General features: G+C 33.5%; 1 protein-coding gene across 6 annotated transcripts in view; it reads right to left on the minus strand.

Moving 5' to 3' along the window:
• Positions 1-19,863, minus strand: part of ARID4A (AT-rich interaction domain 4A) — a 106,716-nt gene that overhangs the window by 43,914 nt on the left and 42,939 nt on the right. For all 6 annotated transcript variants that reach the window (XM_044664891.1, XM_044664887.1, XM_044664892.1 and 3 more), the window contains exons 9-12: positions 19,002-19,081; positions 17,975-18,051; positions 17,526-17,692; positions 901-973 (exon numbers count right to left, since the gene is read on the minus strand). In XM_044664891.1, the coding sequence (XP_044520826.1) occupies positions 901-973; positions 17,526-17,692; positions 17,975-18,051; positions 19,002-19,081 (397 nt within the window). The remainder of the gene's footprint in view (positions 1-900; positions 974-17,525; positions 17,693-17,974; positions 18,052-19,001; positions 19,082-19,863) is intronic.

Here is a 19,863-nt window from a genome sequence, read left to right on the forward strand (position 1 = left end):
AACAATAACTTAAAGAGTTAATTCAGAGGGTAAGTGAGAATACTATAAAGATAACTAGCCAATGTGCACTGGAAACAAGGGAGGACTTATGAGTTATAACAGAAGATTACCTCTTGCTTTTAAACACAACAACGACAATAACAACTATGGATCAGTTATATGGTTCAGTGGATGGAGAGCCAAGCCTGTAAATAGGTTTAAATCTAGCTTTGGATGCTTCTTAGCTGTTTGAACCGTCCTAGCTGTATTAAACCCAAATGCCTAGCCCTTACTGCTCTTCTGCCTCGGAACAGATACTTAATATTGATTTTAAGATAGCAAGTAAATATTTTTAAAAACCCTACCTATTTTAATGTTAACTGGTATTTATTTATACAAGTTTGAAATAGTACTTTACCCAATATTTTTAATTATTTCCATTAATAATATACTTTACATTTCCTTTTAGAAGTACTAGCTGTCACTGTTTGCTTCAATGGTGAGGGAAAGGGGGAAAACTAAATATGTGATTTCTTTGGAATAGGAATTTGCTAGTGTTGTAACTTCCTCCACAGATGTATATTTACCATTCTTTTTTTAGAGAGTTTGCCTGAGGCACTAAGAAGTGATATGCCAAAGTCACACAGCCAGTATTGATCAGAAATAGCAGGTCTTTCAGATTCCAATTAACTATTTATTACATTATATTGTCTTTTCATTTAATATTTTTATAGTTAATGACACAAAAAGATTTTGTCCTCTATAATGGATAATTAAGCATCAGTAGAAATTATTTTATAAAGTGATATACTGTTAAAACCGTCTGCAAATAACAGTCCTTAAATCTAGGAAGTTAAAAAAAACGAGTAACTTTTAGTAAATCATTTTGTTGTTATTTTAAAGAATATAGTAGTAAATTACCTCTGTCTTCCATAAACTTATAAAGCTGTTGGAGGAAGTTGTCCCTCTCTTCAGGATCAAGCTCTTCTTCAGGCTGCAAAAACAAATGTTGAGTGAACTGTTGAAAAAAGGTACAATATTATCTTATGAAACTCTTTTTTATGGCTGGAAAAAGAAAATCATTCAAAAAAAAGGAATGATAAATGTAAACATTAAAAAAGATATTAAACTTAATGTGTAAAATCTATACACATACAAATATATTTAGGACATGAGTAATAACTATAAAGCCAAAAGATTTAAAAATTAGAACACATAAGGTATTAGCTATTTAGAAAAAGGCCTAGAAAACAAGTCAAAGAGATATAATTTAAGAATTAAAAGATTCCTTGAAAATCATGACTAAATTAAAAAAAAAATAGACAAAATAATTCAAGAAATGATCAAAGAAATTACTCTCTCTTTTCATCCAACTATGCTTTGGATTTTTCTATCATGTCTCCAAGAACCTCATCATTTTGGGGGCTTCTATCTCATCAGTATCCTTTACCTGTGGGATCTCTCTTATTGCAGGGTAGAGAAGACAATTCCTCTCAAAATCTGCATTTGTGGAGGGTTCCAAGGCCAACCACCTCTTCATTTCCCCACTGGGTGCATTCCTTTGGACTTCTCTATTATGCCCCTCCACCTCAGGGTACATTCTCTTCCCCTTCACCCCTCATTTTTCAGTTTCGTTTTGGCTGTTGTCTTTCCTCATAAGATTGTAAATTTCTTGTGGGCAAACTCGTTTTATTTGTATCTCCAACACATAGTACAAAGCCTTAATAAATGTTTAATGACAAATACCAACCCATATCTACCTTACCATATATACTCTGGGGAAATTTTTACTACCTTAGTAGAAAATATCTCCGAGACTATCCTAAGCTGAACTATAAATCCAATCTGTTCCCTGCTCCAAAGTATTCTTGCTCTAATTATAGTTTTCCTTTGTTGTAATTCTAAAAATTTAATGCAACAAATATTTATTAAGGGTCTATTATATTTAAGATATCGTGCTTGGTGCTAGGCATACAAAGACAGAAATAAAAAACTCTGCCCAAGGAGCTTACAGTCACTGGTGGTATTTGAGGAGGAAGAGAATACTTCAAATTGGAGAATTAAAAAAATTTTCAAATAGAAAATGGCACCTAGATCTAATTCAATTAAAGAAGCACTTATAAAGCATCTACTATGTGCCAGGCACTATGCTAGGTGCTAGAGATAAAATGAAAAACCTAGAACAGTTGTTCCTGTCAAGGTACCTAAACTATATATGTGAAAAGGTGTGGGAAAGCAGTACACAGGGAAGAGAAAGAAATTACGCACTGCCAAGTCAATACAAAATGTATGCAAAGTAAATTAATAAATTACTATGGTGGAAAAGAACTGGAAACTGAAGTGCCAACAATTGAGGAATAGTTAGGCCAGCATTGATGAACATTTTCAAGATCACATGCTCAAACTGCAACTTCAAGCTGCCTATAAGCTCTCTGCATTACCCCAGACAGCAGAGGGAAGAAGTGCTAGCTTTAGGGGGCGAGGCAGAGGGGAGGGGCATGTGGAAAAAGTCCTTGGGCACTGTGGAGAGGGGGAATAGAGCAGCCCTTTCAATGCTGCCCTGGCACCCATGCCATCACTTTGCCAACACAGAGCTAGGCAAATTAAGACATATTAATGTGAGAAAGTGATCAGAAGCAGAACAATTTAGCTAATAACATTCCTGCAAAAACAAACACCTTTGAAAGACTTTGTTTCTGATCATTGCAATGATCAAGCATGATTTCAGAGGACTAGTGATAAAATATGCTACCCATTGTTGTCTTAAAAGAGAGGTGATGAACTCAAGAGTACAGATTGTGACATTTTCAGATATGGTCAATACAGGTATTGCAGGTTTTCTTAATTATACATATGCTACCAAAAAAAAAAGTAATAGATCACTGAAACTTACTAGGATAAAACTTATGAAATAAGAATGTCTCTAGAAGGTTAAACTTTATCCAAATTAAAGAGGACAAGTAAAATAAAGTGTCAATAGTCAGTTTATTAAAGTTATAGTCTCATGTACAGAAATCTGGAGCCACAGGGAAGAAACAGCATGATAAGCACTTGGGTGAAGATTAGTAGAAGAGACAAAAAAGAGATTTTGTCATATATTACATACAACATGGACAAAAAAAAAGGGAAATTGATCACAATTCTAACACACAAGGATGAGACAAAAGTAATGGAAAATTTCAGTTATGTGGATATCTCTGGGGCCTTTCTGCCAAGTAGCTATAATTTGTTGAGGTGCTTTATTGACAATTCCATCCTGCAAAAAGTAAAGGACCAACAAGGGGAAATTCCATTCAGATTCAGAATCAGAGAGTATATCAAAACTCTATAAAAACATTGTGAGGAATATAAAATCTTAGAATGATTTGAGATTAATAATAGTAAAAACTAGGGACAAGAAAAAGGCCTTGCTAACTTTATTTGGGAACAACTCTAAGGTATCACCTCACACTAATCAAAAATGCAAATGTGATAAAAGAATGAAAGTCAATGATCCCAGAATTGGGAAAAGACAGGCACAAGGTGGAGCCAAGAGGGCAGAGAAGGTACACAGACCGGTCTGACTTCTTTCTTTTTTTTTTTTTAAACCCTAATATCTTTTATTATTCTTCTATATTAATTTTATTTGTTACAGGGCTAGGCAATAGGGGTTAAGTGACTTGCCCAGGGTCACAGAGCTAGGAAGTATCTGAGGCCAGATTTGAACCTAGGACCCTCCTGTCTCTAGGCCTGACTCTCAATCCACTGAGCCATCCAGCTGCCCCCAGATCGGTCTGATTTTTATCAAATTACCCTGCAAAGAACTATGCTGTAATACCTCAAAATGAATTCTGGAGCAGCACAGTCCACAAAAATACAAGGTGAAATAACTTTTTAGCCCAAAAGAACCTAGAAGGTGTTGTGAGGAAGATTAGGGATCTAGAGCACCAGGGTAGCTTCTGGAGCTCTCAGCTCTCAGCCACAGATAGTAAAGGCAGGGGGTGGCGGGCGGGAGAAGGGGGGTAGGGGATTACAGGATCTCTTTACTGACTCTAGGTGCAAGACAGATGTCAAGACATATTCATTAAGGTTAAACTGTATATGTCCTTACATTGGGAGATGATTCTTGTAACTCCAAAGAACTCTGTCATTATTATGGCAGTATGAAGGACTATACATAGACGAAGGGCAAGAAAGTGAGCTGAATATGTTGAGATAATATAAAAAAATAAATAAGGAGTGAGAAAGGGGAATTCGTTGGGAGAAGGGGAAAGGGAAAAACAGAATGGGGTGAATTATCACACATAAAAGAGATATGAAAGAGTTTTTACAGTGGAGAGGAAGATGGAGGAAGTAGGGAGATCATGTGGACCTTATTCTCTCATAGGAAATGGTTTAATGAGGGAAGAACAAACACAATCAATTAGGTATAGAAAGCTATCTTATCCTATATGAAAATAGGAGAGGAGGGGATAAGAGGAAAAGGTAGAGCTGATAGAAAAGGAAGCAAATTGGGGAAGGTGGAGGTCAGAAACAAAACAGGAGAAAATAGACTAGACTGCAGTGATGGGCAAACTTTTTAAAGAGGGGACCAAAGGAAAGGAAATGCTCATCTGTCAGTCTGTTTCTAAGGCAACTCTTCGAAGTTTCGTTGTATTGTATTCTACTCATTGTATTCGTCAGATTAGGAATAATGTCTTGGCTGGATAGAACATTTCAGTCCCCTCTCCCCCAAATCTGGCCTGAGGGCCATAGTTTGCCCATCACTGGACTAGAGAGAAATACACACAGTAATCATAATGGTGAAAATTTTTTTACAAGTCTCTCTAATAAAGGCCTTGTTTCTCAAATACATAGAGAAATTAGCTGAATATATAAGAATACAAGTCATTCCCCAAATGATAAACGTCAAAGGATATGAATAGGAAGTTCTTGGACAAAATAATTATTGCTTGCCATCTCAATGGGATTGGGTATGTAGAGGGGGGAAAAGAGAAACAAAGATTCAATGCTCTTTGAAAAATGTTGGAAATTGGTTTTATATGTAAATGGGAAAAAATAAAATAGATCTCAACTTTTAAAAAAAAGGCAGGCACAATAATGCATGACATTCAATGAACATTAAACAAGCATTAAGCACCCAAGAACATGTATTAAATACAGGGACTACTAAGACACCTCCCCCAAAAAATATATCTGTAAAGTGCTTTTACAAATCTTAAGTGTTACATAGACACTATTTTTTTTAAGTCCCTGTCTTTGAGAAACATTTTCTATTAACAATGAAAATAATTGATCTTAATGCTTTAAACCAGAGGTCAGCAACCTTTTTGGCCATGAGAGCCATAAACACCACATTTTTTAAAATGTAATTTTATGAGAGCCGTACAGTGCTCACAGTGTGCACTCCTGAACAGCGCCTGAAAAAAAATTGACTTTATGGCTCCTGCAGAAAGAGCCAGATATGGCCCTCAAAAGAACCAGATATGGCTCGAGAGCCATACGTTGCTGACCCCTGCTTTAAACACACTGGCTCATTTGATTTTCATAATAACTTCATGTAGAAATTAGAAGCATTATTATCATTACTACTACAGTGCCTAACATAAAGTAAGGACTTAATAAATATTTTATCTATCTTTTTTATTATCATCCCATACTTGAGAGAACTGAGGCCTAAAGAGTACTATAAATACTCACAAGTAATCTTGTCTTTGGACATACAACTAACAACTGTGATAAGCAGAATTCAAAGTCAGGTCTTTTTGACTATTCTTCAAATGCTATTTTTTTTTAAATCCTGACCATCATTTCATATGCAACTAGGTTGGTAGATTTATACACTGCTTAACTTGTTTTACTTTTAAAGCAAATGCTTCAGTAAAGAAAGATAAGCCCTGAATTTATTATTTTATAAGCAGCATAACTAAGTATACATGACTTTCAACGGTATTAGGTCAGGAAAATCATTCCTCTTCTTCTACCTTTCTGCCCCATGATATTTCCCATTCAGGAAAATAAACTAATAAATGACTGTGCCAGGCAACTAGATGGCTCAGAGGATAGAGAGCCACAAGAAGTCCTGGGTTCAAATTTGACCTCAGATATATCCTAGCTGTGTGTCCCTGGGCAGGTCACTTAATCCCAATTGCTTAGCCCTTACCTCTCTTCTGTCTTGGAACAAATAATTAGCATCAATTCTAAGATAGGAAATAAGAATGTTTTAAACAACAAATAAATAAAAATAAATTTCTGTGCCCCGAATGACAGTTTCATTATGTATGAGTTTTGGTTTATGAAGTCAAGCAAGGACATCAGTGTCATCACCCAAAGTCATTTTTTTAAACCACTGTCCACATCATCAGCCATCCTATTAGTTTTTTATTTTGTTTTGTTTTTGGTGAAGGGCTACTTTTCAGGCACAAGGGACAGCTTTTCTCAAGGCAGGAAATGGAACATTAGTTGGTTGGCATGTATACAGTGTGAAAGAAAATAATGCAAAATGAACAAAAAGGCAGACTGGAGCTAGTCTGAGATGGGGTATGAATGACAGACTGAGAGCTTGTATTTTCATCTAAGGGCCCTCAAGGTGTATTCTCAAATACACCAAGCACATAGCTGTCTAAATAGTCTCTTCCTAAAAAACCTAAGTCCTTTTCTCCTCTCTTCAAGAACCAGTTCCCTATTCTTCTTCATGCAGTCTATATTTTAAGTAGAACCATACTACCGACTCTCACCTCCATGCCTAAAATACACTCTCTCCTCATTTCTATTTCTTAGAATCCCTGGCTTCTGTAGAGGTTCAACACAAGCATCACACCTCCTAGAGGAAACTTTCCTGGATTCTTTTGATCACTGCATCACAAATTTTTATTAATCACCTCCTATATGCCAGTCACTGTTTTAGGTGCTGGGGACAGAAAAACAAAAGTGAGATAGTCCCTGTAACCTCAAATAGCTTCCATTATATTAAACAGTGGAATGTGGTTTGTGTTTTCTTCCTTTTTATATGATCATGTGCATATTTATCCATTTGCATTTTGCATCTGTGAAGAAAAATATTAACTCCTTGAGGGACATGAATCTACTTGGTTTTTTTTTTGGTCTTTGCATCTCTAATGCCTAGAAGGCATTTTGTATAAAGAATATTCTTAATAAATAACTATTATATTGTATTAGAGTCTAAAGTCTTAAGCCAGAATCACACATTCAGACCTGTGCTTTAGGAAGATTATATTTGCAACTGTGTGGAGAACAGACTGAAAAAGACAAAAAGGGAAAAACTAATTAGAAGTCTATTAAAATAATCCAGTCAAGTGGTGATAAGGAATTTAGCTAGAGTGGTAGCCAAATAAATGAAGAGAAAGTTAGAGAATCAACATTTTGGTTATAGCTTAGATATAGGGGCTGGGGAGGATGGAGTGAGACTTTCATATGACATAAAGAACAGTTGAAAATGACTTCAAGATTGTGAATGTAGGTAAATAGAAAGACAATGGTGGCCTCAACTAAAATCTAGAGGAGAAGATGAAAGGATAAAGACCTCAGTTTTGGATATGTTGAGATGCTGATGAGACTAAATATCTAATAATGAGAGGCTGGAGGTCAGAAGTTGTGGGTTCACTATATGGATCCAAAAATCATCTGCATAAAGATAACAACTGAATCTTTGGAAGCTGATGAGATCATTGTAAGAGATATAGACTTAAGGGCCTAGGCAGAGACTTGGGATATAATCTTACTGAGAAAACTGGGCATAAATAATGATCCCACAAAGAAGAGTTAGAAACATTCAAGCAGGTAAGTGCTCCAACAGGAACACTATTAAATAATCCAAGGAAAGAACAAGTACCAAGGAGAGACAGTAGTCAATAAGTGGCAAAAGCTGCAGAAAACTAGTGGGATGAGGACTGTGAATGGGCCATTAAATTTAATTCTTAAGAAATTGATGAAAATATTGTAAACAGCATGCAACTGTTGGAATCAAAAGCTAGATTATAAGGGGTTCACAAGTAATCAGGAGGTAAGGAAATGGAAATTGTAATTATAGATGAATTTTTTTATGTATTTGTCCATGAAAGGGTAAAGAAATAGAGTAAAAGGATGGCAGAGGAAAATGATTTTTTTTAGAGGATAGAGGGAGACATGTTTATAGACACTTGGGAAGAAGGAATGTTGATAAAGAAAGGTCAAAGATGAGAGAGAGTGAAGGGGAATTACAAAAAGTCCCATAGGAGGGGGCAGCTGGGTAGCTCAGTGGATTGAGAGCCAGGCCTAGAGACGGAAGGTCCTAGGTTCAAATCCGGCCTCAGACACTTCCCAGCTGTGTGACCCTAGGCAAGTCACTTGACCCCCATTGCCCACCCTTACCAATCTTTCACCTATGAACCAATAGACAGAAGTTAAGGGTAAAAAAAAAAAAAAAGTCCCATAGGATAAAGGAGGGTATGGAATTAAAAGCATTCATAGAAGGACTAGCTTTGTCAAGCAGAACTACTTTTTCCTTAAAAAGTAATGCAAAGGGGGGCAGCTGGGTAGCTCAGTGGATTGAGAGTCAGGCCTAGAGACGGGAGGTCCTAGGTTCAAATCTGGCCTCAGACACTTCCCAGCTGTGTGACCCTGGGCAAGTCACTTGACCCCCATTGCCCACCCTTACCAATCTTCCACCTATGAGACAATACACAGAAGTTAAGGGTTTAAACAACAACAACAACAACAACAACAAAAAGTAATGCAAAGGAGGAGAGAATAGGGGCACAATATGAGAGTTTTGAGGCGCCCTTTAAAATGGGGAGGCCTTGATATTCTTTTTTTTTTTTAACCTTACTTTCTATCTTGGAATCAATACTGTGTATTAGTACTATGGCAGAAGAGTGGTAAGGGACAGGCAATGGGGGTTAAGTGACTTGCTCAAGGTCACATAACCAGTAAGTGTGTGAGGCCAGATTTGAACCTAGGACCTCCCAACTCTTGGCCTTCAAACCACTGAGTCACCTAGCTGCCCCCCTGGTCTTGATACTCTAAGTGAAGTAGGTGAGATCCTCTGCTAAGAAGAAGGAAAAAGGTAAGTTAAGAATGTCTTCTGAGTTTAAAAATCTTTAATGGATGCATAAGTAAATTCAAGTCCCTGGGAAGTCTTCCTTTCTTGACCTTATTGCCTTTTTTCTCTCTCTTTTGACACTCCAATGAGAATGGCAATCTTTTAGAACTTTATCAATCATTCCAGCTTACTTGTTAATAGTTATCACTTACTGTTTTAAAGTATGCTTTATACCTTCCAAAATAAAATAGGAACATTTAAAACTTGTTAAAGAAAAATTATTGATAATGAGAATATCACAAAATGATTAAAATGTTCTATAGCAAAAATGATAATTATCAAAAAGCTTTAAAAAATTAATTAATGCTAAATTGCAAATTGCTAAAAAATTCCAAGTAACAATATTTACAAAACTATGACCTAATTATTTGAAAAATCTTATGAGTATAAAAATTAGAATGAAAATTTTTTTCAGAGGTGTTCATTATATCTTTGACAATATGGGTGCACAGTCATTCAGCTATGAATGACTCCAAACCTCCAAAATAAATAGAATGAAACCCAAAACATAGTTTTATCTTGTGGGTCAGAATTGAGGTATCTAGGTTGAATAAATACAATCATTTTATATTTTAATCTGATTTTTCCTTAATAAATAAAAAATGAGAAGGCAAACATATCACTGATTTAAAATGCATACTAGCTCATCTTCAAATAATGTAACACACATCCTTTTCTGAAGCATAAATTCCCAATATCATTAAACCAAATACTACTACACAATCAGTAAATACTTATTATGAATTCTCCTTTAGAAGAGCAAAATTAAAGTCTCCTTACATAGTGGCTTAAGCAAATTTTATTTAAATGAAAACAGTCCTAATTATATACTCAGTAAGTTACATGTGAAACACTTCCATTAAAGTATAACTGAGGTGCAACTGCCAACTGACAGACTCAAAATACAACAAAAAAAATAACTATTTAAAAATGTCTTCTTTCAGAAATAATCAATTCCTCATAGAAAAACAACAAACCATAAAAAAATTAAGGACATTCCATTTTCCATGTCAAAAATTATTTGAAGTCTATGGGAAGATACTTCCAAAACTTACTGAACTGTAAACTTTGAATGAAGGAGAAAAATACTTCTGATTACCTGGACAATATATTCATGCTCTTGAACAAAATTCCTATTCTGATGACTCAATGTAACATGGAAATAACTAATCTTAAAGACTATACTAGTTCTGGTACATATTAGTAAACTGAAAAGGCTTTGAGTAAGAGTTTAAACATTAGATGATTGGCCACCAAGGAATGAAATAAAAATCATTCATTATTTATAATAACAATCAGTCTCATGTCAAAAAATGACTACCAACAGGCCAAATATTGGTGGATCAATGATTTTACAAGTATATTCTCCTAAACAAATACATGTTGCAACCCTTACATGCTTTTACATCTTGAGCAATTCTTCCTCTTGTCTGTGTTAGAAAAATCTATTTAAAGTACTAAAGGCTTTCTTATTATTCTTTGAACATTTCAAAGACATCAATGTGCAACTTGGATTATGAATCCTGTGGTGTCCCATTTCCACTAAATGTCTTTTATGATGCTTTTTATATTGGTTTTTGCATTGTTAACAAGCTACAATCTGCTTATTTTTCCATTATTGAGTTACTTGTAATTTTATTTCTTTGGTGTTCCATGATTCTTTGTCATACTGCATTACTAGGAATTATTAAATAGATGAGTTGCTGAAGCAGGGAGAAATTTTGGATAATTGAAAAGTCATAGTATAAATTCCAAAATGTAAATCTACTTGATACCCTCAAGTTTTAAGTATTTGGTGTTTTTATTTAAAACGGCAGACCTAGGGGCAGCTAGATTGCTCAGGGGATCTTGAGAGGCAGGCCTGGAGACAGAAGGTCCTGTGTTCAAATCTGGCCTCAGACACTTCCTACCTGTGGGACCATGGGCACGTCACTTAACCTCCATTGCCTAGTCCTTACCACTCTTCTGCCTTGGAACCAATACACATTTTGATTCTAAAATAGAAGGTAAGGGTTTAAAAAAAATAAATTAAAAAATAAAATAGACCTTAAAATCATTCTGAACAGTGGATAATTTCTAATCTAGTTAAATCTCAATACTCAGAAATATTAAAAATTATAAAAATGTAAAGCCAAGTATACTTATGTAATATTAAATGGTATAAATAAAAGCCTTACAAATATATGTGTGTATATGTATATACAGCCATCAGAGACAACCACTCAGTCATTATCAATCATCTAACTTTAAAAAATCATGGTTTCCTGGCTTTGAGAAGAAAAGTAGTTGATAGGAAATGAATTCATCTTTAATGAAATAGTGAACTTTTTATCTATCATTAATATTGGTTCCAAAAACTCAAACAATTGCCAAATACAAATCAATTTGGCTGTAGAGATGTCACTACAGAAAGTTAAGGAAAGAAGCTATTTTTCTTTATGACTATTTAAAAATTATGTCTGTACACAAAGAGCTTAGTGATTCATGCTTTAAGCCAAGAAATCTGTGAAATAATGTTGTCAGTTACTCCAAGAAAACACTGTTGTATAGCTATTATAGTTCACAGAATCACAGTAAAAAAATTCCATTTCCCCCAATCATTTAAAAATTACTTTGTAAAGGGGACAGCTGAGTGGCTCAGTGGATTGAGAGCCAGCCCCAGAGACAGGAGATCCTGGGTTCAAATCTGACTTCAGACACTTCCTAGCTATGTGACCCCAGGCAAGTCACTTAACCCCGACTGCCTAGCCCTTACCACTCTTCTGCCTTGCAAACAATATTGATTCTATGACAGAAGGTAAGGGTTTAAAAAAAATTACTATGTAAACCTCCTTCTATCTAAATGTGTATAACTTATGCTTCCAGAAAGAAGAATACTTCCTGAATATTATACTCATTTAATTTAGGTTTTGAGATTTTTTAATGTCTTATGAGATTTAGAACAGGAAGGGAATTTAGAGGTCATCTTGTCCAACTCTACTCATAGCAGATAAGAAACAAGAGGTCTAAAGAAATTAAATGATTTTGTCCAGGATTCCTCTGGCAGCAACCCAGATCCCAACTCCAAATCCTTTTTTCTTTCTACTAGCTAAACTATTCTGTCACTAGCTTTATTCTTTTAGAAAGAGTAACTTAGCTAGATTTCTAAAAAATTTATCATTAGAGAGGTAATATGGTGTAATAGAGAGTCTGCCTGAGAGTTAGAAAGGCCCAGGTACAAGAACTAGCAAGGTTGGTTGTAGGACACTCACAAATCACCTATCCCCTCCATGGCTCAAGTAACTCTTCAGATTGAGCTGCAGAACAGTTATTAATTTGCATACACAGAATATATTTCCTTCCTGAAGAGCTACCTTTGCCAATGAAATCACAGACACAGAACTATGAAAATATATTCTATAGAAATCTTATAATAGGTAATATCCATACTGTGTTTCTTCTCCCATCCCCAACCCCTGACCAGCCATTAATACAATGGCTCTAATAGCAAATGTTTTTTGGCTGTAATCTGTCAGCTAGTTCTTATAGTCAGTGTTAGTATTTACTCTCTTATAGTTCTTATAGTTAGTGTTAGTAATTACTCTCTTATGAATACCACAACCTTAAAAGTTCTTCACTCTAAAAAGCAAATGTACATGCTAATTAATAAGTATAGGCATGGGAAAATTTTCTAAAGACTTCCCACTATTCTGATAGGGACAGGAATGGGCAAGAAATATGTACACAAGTATGCACACATGTGTGAAAGACCTTGCATGTACAAAATCCCATAAATCTTGTTCATTTGTACTGGATGATCTAACCTCTAGCAACAATGAATATAACCTTTACCCTATGAAGAAAAGGCTTGCTTGCTGTGGGAGGTATGTTTAACCTACTTATAACAATAAAACCATTTTAAAGAACTTTGATCCTTAGTATCTGAATTGATGCTAATTACAAATTGGTTAAATTTATTCATTAAAGGATTAGCACTTTAAAAATAATTATTTAGCAGTAAGTCTACATCATTAGGTGGTCTGAAAACTTCACTTAATTGCAATTCATTGTGCTTAGATTAGTGCTTCCAATAAATTATGATAAATAATACAATTTAGTTATATAAGCAAATACGCAAATAAAGCATATTTATCCAATGAGTACATAAAATGGTCATCTACAAATGCCTCTTCACTTCTGATAAATTAACTTCTTTTTCTAAAGTTTCCCCCGAAAATCAATGTACATTTAACAAAAACAGTTTAGGAGACTTGGATTAAAATCTAAGTACAGAATGAGTAGAAAAATCTCAGAATAGCCAAATACCTCTGGAATACTTACCTCAGATGTCCTAAACAACCATCTACGTCCCAGTAGACTAACCTGCTCTATTCAACCCAAACAAAAATAAGTCAAAAGTAAATGAGAAGTTGACAACACTGCTGCGTGAAACTATACTTTTAGAGATCCCCATATCACATTCTACAATTTGATAATAAAACTTTTAAAATAAAAATATTTTAAATTAACCTTGAAATATTATTTACTCTAATAATAAAATAGAGAATTTATGATTTTAACATCAAAGATAGATGCTTCTTTCTATCAATTTAATTCATAATTAGTTAGTTTTAGTGTCATCTCTGGCAACAGAACCACAGTTAGAATCTCAATACCTTACACAATTCCAAATACTTCAACTAATACATTTCCTGTGCAGTGCTCTGAAATCTAAATTACACTGGCCACTCAAAGTAACATTATCTTTATTTCTTCCAAAATTCTTCCCAAAAAAATGAAGGGGAAGGGGAGAGGGCATAAAACCAAAGTCCCTCCAGGGTAAGGTTATGAGTATATATTTTAATGTAAGCTATCATCAAAATGCCTACATACCAGCATATTAAGACTATCAATATGCACTTGAACCCAAAATCTAAAACAAAATTCTCGTTGCAATAATTGTAAGACATCAAATACCTCTATGATTTTATTGTATAAAATTTTGTTGCCCCACAAAACACCAAGGCCAGCAGGAATAAAGCATTTTTTAGATTGTTTGTTTGACCAAAAAGCATATTATACTTCATTAGAAGGAAAGCCTCTTAATTGCCTTGTTAAATCTTAAGGTGGTTTTGGCTATTCATAATGAAATAAAATTACCTGACCTCATTTATTTGATAAGGGCCTATTAATGATAAAGTCAGGTAGGCCTGGGTTGCATAGTCATCAGATTTAAATTCATATTTTGAGTTCCTTTCCCTATCTTTTGAATTGACAAAGACAGATGAAAGTATCTTACACTTTATCAAAGCAAAGAAAACTAGGAAATGAAAAATGAGAAAGAAAGTAGGTGTCATATATCAGTTGGAATGATTCAGCAATTGAATCCTTAGAGCTAGCTGCCCAAAATGCAGTTCATTTTTATAAGCAACCAAAAAACTGAGCCAAGAAAATCTACTTGTTTAGCCTGAAAATAAACAATTAAATAAAACCAGTTCTAATCAAATACATTAACAAAATATGCATTCAAAACTTATAACCTTGTGAAATATAATTTAAAACAAAAAAATCATATAAACCAATGCCCCTCATTTGGGGTAGGATGCTAGGGAAAGAGTGTGCATGTATTTTTTTTTCCTTATGGGTAAAAAGTATCCTATTTAATTTATTATTTTATTAACTAATGTCTTTATCACCTAAAAGATCTTAAATCTTAAGGTTCTTACCTTATTTAATGCCCTTACTTGTCACCTGCAAACAATAGGTACCTACAGTTCTTCCTTATCCTTTTAAACACAGCTTTTATTTTCTTAGAGAATAATTATAATATTTATCAGTTGCAGAAAAAAAGGCTATTTGCTTATTCAGATTTGTATATACATTTTAATACAGATCTCTCTTTTCCTTTGTTTAAAAATTCACAGGGATTTTGGATAGAATGTACACTAAGAAAAAAAGAACAAAAATTGTAGCAAGAACAAAACATACTTAAAATATTTAATATTTGGCATTTACAATGCAGAATTCTAACAGATCTTAATAAAAGATTATAACAGACTGCATCAGCTCACACCCTGCATAATGTGGCCTGTTCACTGAAAACACCTATCTCCCCAAATAAATAAATATAAATTTTGAAACTACAGTGACAAAATAAATTTAACATTCTCTATACATTGAAACTTCAGTTTTTGTAAGACTATTATCTTAATATTATTAATTTGCAAATCCATTTCATGTATCAGGAAAATAATTATTCCTTCTGATTTTCTAAAAATAGATTCCAACTGTCTTCTCACCAGAAAACATTTATTTACCCCTGATCCCACCACATTCTCCACAGCAATAAAGCCTACATTTTTCATTAAAATTCATATTTTTAGTAAATAAAATGGTATTCAATGTATCAGACACACAAAAAAAATCTTACCTATATGATGCATTTTCTTTCAAATGTAAACTGGTTTAGATTCCTCTTCTACTCAGACAGCACAGTGTTTAGGCATTTTTTAGTCTAACTTGCAAATATTTGCTTTCTTACTCATGGCATAGCATCCACACAGTTATACTGCATTACTTACATTCTCTTCCACATAAAAATCAGACATTACATGAAAGGAAAAGAAAGACAGTCCATTTCAAAGCATCTGGCAAACCTCCACTGGCAACCTGCCAAGCCTCTGCTAAACCTTCCTGTCTCTCTGAGCATGCTCACATAAAACTAACAGCATGTTACTATAGCAACACCGTAGGTATCCTATAAGTATGAACAGCCATTCTGATTTCAGTAACAAAACCAAATATTGCTGGGGAAATATAAGGAAAAAAATACCTGATCTTCTTTATCTCCCACCCCTAGCTCCAAAGTAAACATTTTATTTTCAAAGAAGGCAATATCGATTTATATAATAAAGACATTACACTTTTCCAAGCATATGCCCAAAAATGTGCAAATATCCCTACTTTTCAATATCTTTAGTCCCCCTAAACTCCTTCATCCAATGCAAAGGGAAAATCTGATATGTAATATGAAGCAATTTCACTTCATGTTATGTGAAAAGTCAACTATTTAACATGAAATACGAACAGCTTATAGTGCTCAAGGGAACATTTCATATGATTCTGTAATAACAGGTTTGCTTAAAAAATACACATATACATGTATAAAAAAGGTTTAACAGTAGAATTTGGAAAATTTAAATATTTCCCTTAGCTTTGCGAAGTGATAAATGAAAACTTGAATTTGAATGAAATGAAATGAAAACAAATTTGCTATATATTCCCTAACACTTTAATTTGGATTTTATCTTTTCTGGAAAAATCTTTTGAGGAAAATAAAGAGTCTGTGGGTAGAAAAATATATGTAAATCATTATTTGGGAACTATTTCTTTGTAATTTGTTTCTCTTTTCCCCAATACTTAGGTCTATGATTTCATTAGAGGAGGGACATCTTGGCTTTGCGAAAGATAAAACTAGGGATTTAAATAAGAACTGTAGCCTGATAATGGGTAGAACTCACAACAAAGGAAAATTATTTTCTTATAAAAATACAAAGGAAATCTACTTTTAGAAAAATCAGAAGTTGGAGGTTACATTTTTCGAAGTGAAAGCAGATTTGCCAGCTTACTTTGAAAGAAATAAAAGCCTGTTAACTCTATCATCTGTAATGGAGAGCTGCTAGAAAGCACTGATAGTTTAGGGACTAGAACACACTCACAAATCTAGTTTGTGTTGGAGGCAGAACTAGAATCCAGGTGTTCTTGCCTCAGTCTTGTATTGTCCAAGATACTTCTCTTGATATGTATAATAGGCATTGAACATAAATGACTTGATATTTACCTTATTTCTCCCATACCCCAAAGATCTATATGATTTTGCAAGTGTCAGTACTTCCTCTATCAAGGATGAAGAAAACTACTTATAAGGAGGCTATTTTCAAGGATGCTATAGCTGAAAAAAATGCATTCCTTTTCAGTCAACTTGGTGAGGAACTTCCTTAAAATTCCTGGACAATAACAATTCATTCTAAGGCTCTTACTTGAAGCCTTTGTAGGTTGGGAGGATATTGAAGGGAAGAGATGGGGGAAAAGGCGGGGAAAAGAACACTTTAGTGAAACGTAAGAGAAAGACCTGAATGAGGTCTTCACTTACCAGTCATACAAAAGAAACCCCCCCAAACCCAATTTCAATGAAGAAAAGAAGGAAGAATAGTTATGAAACAAAAGCCAAAACTTAATTTAAGCTTAAATAAGAATTTTACCTTTTGATAATGTGGAAGAAACTATAACAAAGAGTAATTGTTTTCTTATAAAAATACAATGGAAACCTATTTTTTAGAAAATTCAGAGGTGGAAAATTATACTTTTCTGAAATCAAACCATATTTGCTAAGTTACTTTGAAAAAATGAAAGAATCCCTTTATCCAAAGATTCTTAAATGCTATTAAACATTATAATTATAACTTTAGCATCACCAAAATTTATTTACCATCTCTTCTTCCTCCTTTGCATTCTCTTTATCTTTTTCTTCATCACTTTCCTCATTTGCTCCATCTTCATCATCGCTACTAGATGACTCAAGGATTTCACTTATGTCCATTTTCCAGTTATCAGGAACAACTTTGGTTTTTAAGAAGGTGCTTGCTTTTTGGAGGCCTAGGAGGAGGGATGATATCCACTTAATATAAGCCAAGTCAAATTTTTATAAAAGTATATAAAATTGAAACTTAAAAATAAATACAAATTGAATATATCAATGAAGTATTCAATCATCTTATCAAATGTTCTGTTAAATAACTTAAAATAACATCAAAAGAATAACCATTGACCTCCAAAGCAGGCACAACTTTAATAGACAGTATTTTATATAAACAATGGAGCAATAAAGTAATCATTTAAAGCTGAAACATGAAATAAAAGATGTTTCTTATTTGTTACCTGGTTTAGAAGAGAGTTCAGATTCAGGTAGACTAAGAATATCTACTTCCTTGATGTCCTTTCTTGCTATTGAGTAACTGATTTGGAGGGGGAAAGGCAAGGGCAAAAAGGGAAAAAAGAACCGATTTATTATAAATCATCTACCTAAGAACTAGTTCCAAGTAGCACAAAAAAAAAATTTTTATGTCAATTAAAAAATTATCTTCCAGAGCACAATATGGAACACAAAATATATATATGTGGACTTGAAAACTCACTAATCAAAAGAAAGAATAATCTAATTACAAAATGAATTTTTATTTAATGGAAAAGTTACACACATCTTGATGCACATTAATTTGAGAAATTTACATTCTTCTGGAGTATCAATCTACAAAATATCTCTGAAACAATCAGAAAATAACTAAGAATATTATAAAATGATGTTTTTAATAGAAATGAGGTATTTTAATATTATTTTTTAAGGTTTTTAGTTTACCTTACTGAAAAAATTTATTTAGTTGTATTTAAATTATATCAAGGTATTTAAATTATTTTGAAGAATTAGTGTCAAAATTCTAAAACCAGAAGACAGTTATTTAGAGCAAATAAAAAACTAAATCCAACATTTTATTTTTTTGTGAGTTGCTAACTAAGAGTTTAGACTAGAGGAAAAGTTTCTGAGAAAAAAAGTTGTTCTAAAACAGGGCAGATCAAAATAATTCTAACACCACCACCACCAAAAAAACATATTTCGTGAAGAAAACTGAAAATATATCTTTGATCATATGAAACATTTGGATAATTTCAATTAAATAAAGGACTTATATGGCTAGAGATAAATACACAACTTTAAATGTCTTTGCAAAAGAAAATGTCATTATAAATTTTTTAATGTATATTAAAGTCTGAGGGGAAGAGGATAGTATCCTAATGTTTCTAATATGTATCTCAAAAGGTAATTAATATCCAGCAAAAAGCAAAACCTTCCATGCTAGGTTACATTTCACTCCCATTTGACTTTATTAACAATTATTATATTACTCACAATTTGGAATCTGCAAAAGAGCGAACTAAACATTGGTCTTTTTTCACCATGATGTCATCATTACAGCTAGGAGATATTACCTAAAAATTCAGATAAAAAGAATTCAAAGTTTTCTTGCTCCAAAAAGATATTTTAACTTCAATTTAAAGTAGAATATATGGAAAAGGCAATAGCTTAATTACCAATGAATAGGTTAGGGATTTCCCCAAATAAAGCTATCTACCCACAAGTTTAATTTACTATTTACTTCACAGGATTGCTATGAAAAACTACTTCATAAATACATTCAAGTGTTTATATAAATAGTGAACTATTAAAGAATAATTAAAATATGTAAATCACAGGCTATATTAAGTTTATCTACAGTCACTAACAGCACCCCAAATTATAATTGGATTGAAGCAGAATTTAATTTAGCATGACATAACTCATCAGACTGTCTCAATCTAAAGACTTCTTAAAAAAAATTTTTTTTAAATAAAATTTTAAAAAGACTTACTTATCTTGCAAACGAGCTAAAACAATAACGTACAACTCAAAAAGAAATGGATCCCTGACCAACTAATGCAGAAAGTCACAAGTTAACATTATCTAGGCTGCATTGCATTATTTTATTAAACATTTTCCAATTACATTTGAACATGCCCAGTAGCAAGTTTTGCCAGTTATACTCAGACTGCAGTCTCTACTTTGACAATTTGGGACTTAAGTACACACATATAGGAAGAAAAACACTAAAGTAATAGATCCACTTTACATCCTAAATACTTAAAGTTTCAGTTTTAGAAGTAGAGGGTAGATCAGTGTATGGAGCATTGGCCCTGGCATTAGAAAGACTTGGTTTGAGTTCAAATCTAGCATC

Source organism: Gracilinanus agilis, chromosome 2 (genome assembly GCF_016433145.1).
Source record: "Gracilinanus agilis isolate LMUSP501 chromosome 2, AgileGrace, whole genome shotgun sequence".
NCBI classification, from domain to species: Eukaryota; Metazoa; Chordata; class Mammalia; order Didelphimorphia; family Didelphidae; genus Gracilinanus; species Gracilinanus agilis.